Source organism: Helianthus annuus, chromosome 15 (assembly GCF_002127325.2).
Source record: "Helianthus annuus cultivar XRQ/B chromosome 15, HanXRQr2.0-SUNRISE, whole genome shotgun sequence".
NCBI lineage: Eukaryota > Viridiplantae > Streptophyta > Magnoliopsida > Asterales > Asteraceae > Helianthus > Helianthus annuus.
Window position 1 is genome coordinate 102,305,695 of NC_035447.2, and position 11,096 is coordinate 102,316,790.

Sequence of the window (11,096 nt, forward strand, 5' to 3'; positions counted from 1 at the left end):
TGCGAATGGACCTCTTGTACGATCAAGAGGTCTTGTGCGACCGATTAACAAATTTCCATGAATTATGCAATCAGTTTCATCTATTCCATATCTTCCAATTTTAACAATTATTAATTAACACCATTCCACCAAAACTGTTAACACTATATCGATCAAACATGGATTTCCAAACCTTAATTCTTATGAACCCTAGACTTAGACATAGCATGAACATCAAATCCAAACATTAACATACAACCAACTTATACCATATTTCAACCGATTCCTATGCATTCGATTCTACTCTAAATCATGCAATCCAATCGTATGAGCATTATCAAGCATACATGTGATCCAATTATCAAGAACAACATCATAAACGATCATCCAACTACAATCCGTAATAGCCGATGGATCATAAACAACATCAAGCAACCTAGACCATTAATCCGGTTATATTTCAAGCACATAGATTCAATCATGATTACAATCGTAGCAACATACTTACTAGCATAAAACCCTAATCGATCACATAACAGAACGATAACAACATAACATAATATCATCAATCAAGCAACACTAACCGATTGGAAATAGGTGATCCAACCAACGAACGAGAAAGTCTTCGGGATAAAGGATCCGGCTGCCACGAGTTCGTGAGGGAGAGAGAGAGGAAACTAGGGTTTTGTGTGTGATAGTGTTTTGCAATTATGAGAGAATTACAAACACACCAAGTGTTATGCGTGTGAGGAGGGTGGGCCGAACCCAATCATGGGCTGCCCTTTTGGTCCGTGTGCAAACAATACGGCCCAATGGCCTTGTGCGATCGGTTCGTGTTGTGGGATTCGGGTTGTGTGTTTATCATACATGCACGTAACACATATAGCACATAACGTTTATATAATCACTTGTCATAACATTCAATAAATCAACGTTCATATAATCATAACACGTTCACATACGTTACACAAAGTGGGTTCAAAATACGAGTTGTCACAGCCTTGACTAACTCTTCCGCTTCGGCCCGCATGCGAGCAGCTTCCTCCTCTCTGCGGCCCAACACCTTGTAGTCTTCCAAAATGGCGTTAGCCACTATGGAACTTCCTACTAGCATGGTGGAAAGTTGATTGATGCGCAGCTCACGGGGGGCGGAACGGGCACATTCAACTTCAAAGGGGGTGCCCAGACCACCCAGAATCTCCTTACACGCAGAAGGGTCATTGGAAATATCATCCCCCTACATAACAGTCCAGGGGGGTCGGTGATACACAGTACTTCGGCCCTGGGTATACGTGCGGTAATAATACTCCAATTCAGACTCCCCGGGCTGATTTGGAGGCCCATCATAACCCGCACCACCGGTACCCGAACCGGTAACCTTCACACCAGGAGAAGACTTCTGCGGCTCATCATCAGTCTTCTGCGCCTCCGCATCAGACTTTTGTCTCACAGAATCCGAAAACCGTAGATCCAAATTATCACCTTCATTGGGAAAGATTAGATTGTTGGAGGAATCAACGGTATCGAAAATCCGGGTCGCAACCTTCTCCGCGGTACCCTCCGTTCGCACGGTTGACTCAGGCACCACCTCGACAGAAGGTGTCGAAGGTTCCTCAGTTACACCCGCACCCGTGGCAGGCGAGGGTGACGCCGGAGCATCAAAGATAGAAAAATCTTTATCTTGAAGCTCTGCAAAACAAAGTTAAATAGCTATCAAAACACAAGTTGTACATAACACTTGAGACAAGCTATACAACACTTACCAACAGTACCCGCAGGTTTCTTTGGTGTCGGACCAGTCCTCTTAGACTGCAACCTCCGACGTTTCGGCCTACCGGCACCAGCGGCCGTCTCTTCTACTTGCCTCTTCCCAGCACCAGACTGCGAGCCCGTCGCTGTACCCAAACCCTCAAGGGTATCAGATACTATCACATAATCCAAGTATCTACGGAAAGAAGAGTGAGAGATACCTGCCGCATGCGGCACCAGATGAGGCACAACAGTGACCTCCGGTATTTTCTTCTGGCGAAAGCGCACGCCTTTCACCGTTTGCCTCTTAAGCACACCCTTCGCGTCAGGGTCCCCTAAGGCCCCAAGATCACCTGCATGAAAACCATCCAAGAGGTGAGTCAGTGCAACCATTATTGCTATCACAAGAAAAAAAGGATTCCTAAACATACCTTTGCCTCGCGGCAACTCAACTGCCAATGCGGCCTCAGTAGGCACCCGGAAGTTATCTCGAATGATAACATTAAACTCCTCCTCGCCATCCGCACAAACAACTGTTTCAACCTGACCCTGGAAATCCGGGGCAAACATCCTCCATAAGGGAGCATCCTCTGATAGCAAACGCACAAGTCAGTAACGCATACGGGGATAAGAAAGTTAAACAAACGAAAAGTACGTACCACCACTTTTCTCCCGCACCACGGGCTTTGATTTCTTGTTCCTCCTTGTCAGCATCATGCGCAACACCCACAACTGTGTGTTGCTCTGCTTCACCGACTCAATGGTCTGCAACTGCGGAAACCACTCCACCGACTTCATGCTAGGGACTGCAATGGTCTCTGATATGATCATATCGATCACATTCTGAAACGTCATATTTGCAACAATCGCAGCAGCCTTGATGTAAAAGAACTTCATTTTCCACTTCGTCATCCCCTTGGGAGGAGTCATCAGTTTGGGACTACCATCTCGTTGACAGAAAGAAAAGAACCCCAAGGACACCGTCATTTGATAAAACTGTCGGAAATCTCCAACGGTAGGCTCTATGCTAAGAGCACGAAAGGTTGATTCAAAATTTCGAATCCGGATCATACCAAACGGACTCAGTTGAGAAATGTGGACCTTGTACCACTCCAAAACCTCAACAACAAAAACAGTCAAAGGTAACCGGAGATTACAGTCACCAAAAAAGTCTGCCCACATGGTCACATAACCGGCCGGAGCATCGGCACCGGTGTCACCCTCCGATGGGTAAACGGCCCCATATTCAGGGGGCATTTGGACATCAAGAATCAGACGATCAAAGGTCTTCTTGGTCCACTTTAACACCGGTAAACCACCACCGGCGGCTCCCCCCTCTTCTTCCTCCGCCACCACCGGCGATGAAGGCTCCGGGTTGTCACCTTCCACATTATGTGGACTTGATGGTTCAGCCATCAGAAATGTCGAAGAAACGAAAGAACGTGAGTAGAAACACTAAACTCAACCTCACCGGAAGTTCAAGAAGTATCGTCGGAGAAGACAAAGAAATATTCTCTCACCGGCAAATTTTTGAAATTTCGAACAAGTGAGGGGAAACCACGAACTGTTTCCCCTTATATACCCATCGCAATTAATGTGGAGGGAGAAAACGAATCATCACGTTCAAAAAGAACGAATTGCGCGACACCACGTGCCAAGCGCCGTTTTCGCTGACGGTTATCACGCGCCTGACATAGGAGACGTTTACACTCTTTGCTACAGTGCATTTAATGCCTCGGGCAGTGCAAACGTCCTTTCATTTCAGCACATGCCAGAAAGATCTCACCAACTTCCACCAACTCACACGTGAGATCAGCCACGTATGCAACAAAAAGCGACTACCTTATCCAATTACAAGCGGCATGCGGTTTCTCTGGTATACCGCACCATAACCCATACCGCATGTTGTTTTTTTACATACCCCTAAAAATAGGCAAAAATATATATCTCCACACTATAAGGGGGTATAAGACCTTTCCGCACTACCCACGAGCACCCGTGGAATATGCGGAAATGACACACACGAGCCCGTTCAGGTGTGTCAGATACTCAGAACCAGCGTTGTTCTTTGGACTGAACCGCATCTCAGATACAGGTAAACCGCATTGCCTTCATTCTCTTCAAGCTTCAAATCCCTCCTGTCCGGTTTACAACCACAGAGGGTGCATGAACCCCTTCTTTAACAAGAAGAAGGAAGGGAATGTACGCACGCGCACATCAGCAACCCTGACTCCTGAACCTTCAAGAGCCACATCCGAACAACACACCCGTTTCGAGCGAATATGGGAATGCAAAACCGCAGACACTCATGAGTAGCTGCGGACATAACCATAGCTTCCGCAAATGGTTGTTACGGAAGAGCCACAACTAACTCCACATCGAGGAACGAAACTACTTCAAGGAAAAACTCCTCGGTATTGGAGCGTGAAGGAAGGTGCCTAAGGAAGAGATACGGACAAGATCCCTAATGATCATACGAGCCCTTGTCGAACAACAAGCGATCGAACAAGCGGTAACAAGTCTGCTTATGACTTTGTTACCCTACTTGTACGTTGGATAGAATAAACAATGATAGGCATTACCATGCCTATGATCATGTTTATTTGACCGTTATCCAGAATCACATTGTTCGACCAAACATGGCCAACAATGACGCAAGTGCCCAACGTTGTTCCCACAACCGTGGCCAACAATGTCAAGCAACGAGGTAACCGCAAAGGACGTGCGGTTACTTGAGAGCTAATGGGAAGAACATGAACACCCCACGAAAGGAATCATCATTAGATATCCAATCATGGGAACAACATGCTCTCTTCTTCATTCACCACTTCAAAGGTTGGTTCGAAGTTTGTGCACACCTTCAACCACCATCTGAAAGATTGGTTCGAAGTTTGTACACTTCCTCCAACTAATTCCTACAGTTGGTTCGGCACACCAACAGGTGGCAACCAGCCAAAGGCTGAGAATTTCGCATCAGACGAAACATTTTCACCGGTACGGAAGAGGCGTCAAATGACCCTTCCAGACCTCCAGCTTGATTTACAAACAGAAAAGACCATCCACATGGTCTAGGATCTTCTCCAGACTCCAAACTACCTTCTAAACACCATAGTCCAGTACTCCTCCCACATACAACTTGTATGTGGCAGCAACACTAGACTGGGGGGACTTGAAGGGGTATGGTCCCAGATCTCGCGTCAGCATCGACCGCGAGTGACCATTACCCTTATCAAAACCCCCACCAGCTAATAACCTACTTGTGCCCATGCGAGAACGCGTCGACACAAGGGTTGAATCCAATCTATCTAGTGATGAAGGAGGACTTACATGGAACATGAGAGCGGTAGAGTGATGCGACATAGCGTCACATCTGATGTATGAAAACGGAAGTATTCACAGCGATGCGGCCTCGCACCGCGTCCAGTGAACACTTCTATCAATACAAGGAAGCTGGATAACAGCAACAGTCACCACAGGCGACGATGCGGCCAGCACCGCATCTCACGTATTTCTTGATCACAAGCAAGAGACGCGATAACATCAGATGTTACCGCAGGCAGCGATGCGGCTAGCACCGCATCCTATACGCTCAATAAGTGGGACTGACACCACAGTGCAAGTGGAACCAATGGCAGTCACCTGTCAGGTCTACGTAAGCGACAGACTGACGTGGCGTCGTCTCCCCGGCCGACATGTCTGACACACCTGCAAAGGTGCAGCATGTCGTCAGTCTATCCATCCACCTCCTCCTTCACTCCTTGGCTATAAATACCAACCCCAAACCAGGTTTGAGGTATCTCTTCACAACTCTCTCACTACTACTACTATCTTACTTTGCTTCCCAAGCAAACTACTGATTCTCACGCCGGAGAGTGGTAACAAGGAGCACCCCCCACCCCATCCTCCTTGTTACGAGTCACGGTTTGTTTCCTTGTGCAGGAGATCAACCCACCGGTGATCCAGCCAGCGATCCTCGAGAGGAAGGGATTAACCCTTCTTGACGAGACCAGTGAGTTAACCCTGCCCGGTTAACCATTGTTTCATCATGAACTGAAACGAAACAAAAAACAAAACCAAACCAAATCAAACCGATTAGTATGCACTCACCTTCATGACAAAAACTTTCTATTTTCAACCCAACACTCAAACAAGAACCCATTTGAATCTTTTTACTTGTGATTCAAGTAACAGGTTGTATAAAGGAAAGACAATGGAAGAATATATATGTTGTTATGCTTCTGTATGAATCAGTAATGAGACTGTGAAAACAACTCATTGAGGAATTATATCAAACAGTTGATCAGTGTGAACATATACATGAAAGTCTATATATATATATATATATACGGCTGGCATCATGAGAACCTTTCTTAAATAAAGCCAATGACAGAAGAGTTGACTTATAATCCATTAATTCATCACTGCAACTTGCTTTCTCTATGAAAAATACGTCAAATATCGAAACGAAACTAAAAAAACCGAAACAAAACAGAAACAAAGAAACCCGATTAAAACGAAACTAAAAATCAAAACTCAACCCAAACGAAACCGAATAAGCCGACCAAACGGAAACAAAAAACCGAAACGAAACCTAAAGAAAAACTGAAAATATTGAAACCAATTCGAAACGAAACCGAAAAAACCGACCAAACCGAAACAAAAAACGAAACCAAACCGAAACCCGCCCACACCCGAAACTCGTCCCGTACGGAAACTTGCGCCGGCCTAAAAATCGTTGTAATCCGAAACCCGTCTCGTGTGGAAACCCGTGTCGGCCCGAACCCGATCCGAACCGACCCGTTCCAATCAACTAAGTACCTAGCTAAAGTGGATTGAGTTCAAATTCATGCAAGTGCAAGGTTAGGTGGTATTTTAAGTGTAAAAGTAAGTTGTTAAGAAAAAAAATCTAGCTAAAAGGGGACGGGTCATGTGGTCAAACGGATTGTAATAAAAAATAACACATTAACTATACAGCGAGGAACAAAATATTTGGGGGTCAACCCAAAATAGGTTGGTTTACTTATGAAGTGGTCTTCTTGGGTTGTGGTCTTGTGTTTATATCTTAAACGGGTCAAACCAATTAGCTAAAATTTACCTAAAAGGGTATGGGTCATATGGTTAAAAAGATTGAAAGTCGAGTTTACTTTATTCGTTATGCAAGCTTATAACCCTCCAAAGTTAATAATTTTCTTGTACTAGATGCAAGCATATGTGTATACATATGGGATACTCTAATTTTATTTACCCTACTCAAAGTTGACTCGTGTAAGAAATTTGTCCCGTTTGTGTCACACCCTAGCTTTGCGGAAGCGTGGTTAATTTGGTGTGACTTCTTAATACCATAGCTTAATCATAACAAAGCTATATGAAAATAAAACCATACAAGATCATCCATTGATTTAAGTTTTAAAACAAAAGTAACACAACATTGTTTTAAAGTGCTGACACATGCAACGAAAATTACAACCTAATAACATAAAAACATTGTTCAGAATTTATAACCACAAACATAAAGCGGACGTAGTTTAAGAACTGTGGCTCGTCCAGGCAAGAGCCACGACCCCTAAACTTGGATGACCTTTTTTTCTCTTATGCAGCGTGAAAACGTAGCATACCATGCCAGATCCTTAACTACCTGAAATACATGTAAGTTGGAAAAATCAACAAAAATTGTTGAGCAAGTTCATGTGTAGTGAGTAAGTAAAACCTTTGTAAAATGTCTGTATGTATGAAAATTCCTGGTATGTAGCAATAAGGAAAAAGAGATCAATTAATGTGTAGCTAATACATTAATAAGTGAAATGGCCTAGGAAGCACTCAAACCTGTAACGCGTATTTCATACCGGTCCTTCCGGCGGAACGACATAGTCACCACATGCAGCCACACGCTGGCTCATGTGTGGGGCTCGCAACACCCGATACATCTATCACTCATGCCTCTCGGTCCTTATACAAGGATTAATGGTCTTACGATAATAGCCTACCCATTCACATGATCTAGGTAATAACCCTCCTTATGCAATCCATACCATGTAAGAAGTACTTGTAATCAACGTAACATGTATTTCACCCCCGCAGTTTAGAAAACTGAAAACAGTAAAGAGAAAAGGGGGACATGAACTCACCGAAGTGCGTCTCTAAAAAGTATCTCCCAGTCAACCTGCTGTGCGACGACCTACACGTACTAACTTCTATTAGACGGACGGTCGTGCCTTAGCTTAAGGGTTAATGTCTTTGGGAAATAGTTAGGCAACTATTTCGTAATTACACTTCGGAATTATTTGGTAAATATACTCCTTCCCAAGGATGGGGGTTTTAATACATGTGCATTTATACAATTTCAAGACTTTATTATTAAGTCCCACTTAATAAATATATTCTAATTCTTTTGTCCAAAATATTCTATCTCCAAAATATAAATATCTTTCCCAAAAATATTATATTTTATTTCATTTGTCTAAAATACTCTACTTCCAAAATACAAATATTTTTCCCAAAAATATTATATTTATTCCATATAATTTTTCCCAAAATAACACTCGTCAAAATACACACTTATGAGTATTTTCTAAAAATGCGTGAGTTATGTTTAAAGATCGGGTGGTATTAATAATACCGTTGTAACTTAATATTTATTGTTAAGGCGTTCGTATTATTTTGGAGTTGTTAACATTCGGTAATATTATTTTTACTCTAAAAATAATATTTAGATAGTTTGCAAAATAATCACAAAAAAATTTACGCAAGTGTTGTTATGAAAATATATATTCTAAATATATATATTTTAGCAAGTTTATTTTGTGAAAATCCCACCTCCGACACTTAAAAAGTTTTGTAATAAAAATCGTGGCGAAAGTTATTCGGGAAAACAAGTTAAAAATATAGTCATAACACTTGTGATAAAAATATTTACAAGTGTTAGATTTTTGGAAAAATTTCGCTAGAGTTTCCCCTGTAACTGGAGGTGGCCACGCTTTCAATCGTATCATTTTCTTTTAAAATTCAAATCAACAATTTTCTCAATCAACAATATTCAAACCATCAGACTAGTCAAAATAGATATAAATCGCAATAATACATGAACTTGTGGTTTATCCAAAATATGTAGTAACTTTCCATTACTTTTAGTGGATCTTTGTATAAATCAACTCGGTTTCTTGAGAGTCTCGTTTTTAAAGAAAATAAATTTCCACAACTTCTTGTCAACATTCACAAAATAGTTCTTTTGTCAAAACTTTGTGTTACACAAGTGTCTACACACTTGTGTGTTTACAAAAATCACTCTTGTTCATGTAAAACCCGGTTTAGAAAATATGATTTCTTTTGACGCTTGGTCCTTTGAAAATACCACTTGTAGATCCGTAGATCTACTAGTTTACAAGTCTATTTCATAAGAAAGATTGCCTTTACACAAGTTCATGCTTGATAGGTAGTAGTGTTCATTATTTAACCTCTTTTATATCTAACATATTCTAGGTCATGTTTCATGGACATGACTTAGCCGGGTTAGATGACGATCCGAGCTACTACTAGCATAGATCAATCCTAAATAATCACAATAAAACAAGTCTTACAAGTTTTACACAACTCTATTGCTTTTATCCAACATGTTTATCATTTTAGCACACTTTTAGCATGTAATCTTGTATGTTCATGATTTTTAACCGACAAAGTTCATTTTAACCACTTTAGAATAGATCAAGAAAGCGTTTAGAGTCACTTACTACTAGCTCGAGGCTAGGGAAGAAACTAGTCAGAAATCGAGTGGATAAAGGCAATATAGTGAGGTCCTTCGCAATCCGAGTGCACCGAGCTTCCTTATGCGCGATCCTTAACACTTGTATATGTATAGAATGCCTTGATCAAAACTTGAATATGGGGAGGTGGTGCTAGGGGGTTTCGGCCGAACTCAATGAAAGGGAGAGGAAGAGATGAATTTCTTGTTAAGTGGTGATTATGGAAAGGTGTAGTCTCATGGTCTTACTTATAGACTATATAATCTAATTATCCATTAGATATAGTGTCTCCTAGATATTGAACATGGCTCATTAAAATAATCGCAAATTTAGTGAGGTGTCCCTCATGGGGACCGAATTCGTTGGGGGGGGGGGGGTCTCATAGTTGGTTTCTAACTAAATGGTTAGGCATTAGTTGTTAAGTAGGAGGTTAAACCGGTTACTAGCATGTAGTAAGTTGTAACGGGTGTTAGGGTATTCGGGGACCCTAACAGGCTCAGAAAAAGAAAAACAATGTTAATGTCCGGTTGTTCGGTTGGATAGTGATCCGTTAAAGTGCTTAACAAAGCTTTAAAGTGTCGTTAATATTCTTTTTAGTGACACAACTTATTCCCGACACTTTGGAAAGTGTCTAGTAATATTTTTCTCATGTTTTGGCACTTTATTAGTTAGCTAAATGCGGAATTTTTATTTAAAGTGCTGAATTTTGTACTTAAAGTACGTTTTAGGCACATCCGGTCACTGTAATAATCACCTAGTGACGCAGTTCTACAACCCTCTTGTCCCTACACTCTCTACTAGTGTAGTAAACTATCTCTGGCTCATACAGGCCTTAGAGGCATTGTCTGCCTGATGCTGACTATATCAGCATGTGTAATGGATTATCCGTTCATTGTGCTACTGTGCTTTTGCGCATCAAGGTTGTCACTAAAATTCTTTATGTAAATGATAGAGTGACAGCAAATAAAGTATGAGGCCCGGTTATATATTTTTCAGAAATCATGTAGTAGTTTATTTACAACTGTAAGCAAGCACAGTAATTGAGCAGTAATTAAGTATAAATTAATCGTACGGATACCTGAAATTTTTAGGGTTGTCACATTCTCCCCCCGTTAAAGAAATTTCGTCCCCGAAATTTGTACTACCTTAACTCCTTATGGTTACGTCACACATGTATGTTTATAAATAACATCGAGGTAGATAATCATCAAACTAAATCAAACCTTACTCACATTTGGTGGGTCCAAGAATGTATCAACCCGAATTCTAGGGTTAAATGGTGTGTGCGCATAGTAGTTGATGTCAGAGGTACAAGACGTACTTGACGTATAACCTAGTATAACCCAGCTAGCAGGGGGGTTCCACAAGAGAGGAGTTTCAACTAATAAGATCCTCAAACGATCAATCGCAGTATCCAAGCGAGTTTTCACGAAACAGAGCGCCCGCTGTATAAATTCAAAAATTATCAACTTAAATGAAATGGTATATTGATCTGTCAACTCCCGAGTAGGTGAAAAGTAAAGTTTAGTGCGTTGAACATTTTGAACTGCGAGAATACACCGAATGAATACAACGAATCTGGTGTATACTTACCTTGATTTGTAGTTGCATCAGAAATGTTTAAATGGCAGG

General features: G+C 41.6%; 1 protein-coding gene across 1 annotated transcript; it reads right to left on the reverse strand.

Moving 5' to 3' along the window:
- Positions 1 to 279: 279 nt before the first annotated feature.
- Positions 280 to 3,288, reverse strand: LOC118487501. Its single transcript, XM_035984393.1, has 6 exons — positions 2,388 to 3,288; positions 2,160 to 2,318; positions 1,987 to 2,081; positions 1,743 to 1,887; positions 1,272 to 1,668; positions 280 to 415 (listed from the first exon to the last, which is right to left on the reverse strand). The coding sequence occupies exons 1-6, from the start codon at positions 3,142 to 3,144 to the stop codon at positions 280 to 282; spliced, it is 1,689 nt and encodes a 562-aa protein (XP_035840286.1). The 5' UTR covers positions 3,145 to 3,288.
- Between the last annotated feature and the right edge of the window lie 7,808 nt (positions 3,289 to 11,096).

Bases quoted from the DNA above. Each gene is read 5' to 3' on its own strand.
- LOC118487501 (XM_035984393.1), bottom strand. From the start codon at position 3,144: ATGGCTGAACCATCAAGTCCACATAATGTGGAAGGTGACAACCCGGAG. The intron at 2,319-2,387 runs GTACGTACTTTT...GTTTGCTATCAG, and splicing joins GGTGCGGGAGAAAAGTGGTG to AGGATGCTCCCTTATGGAGG. The intron at 2,082-2,159 runs GTATGTTTAGGA...GTTTTCATGCAG, and splicing joins TGAGTTGCCGCGAGGCAAAG to GTGATCTTGGGGCCTTAGGG.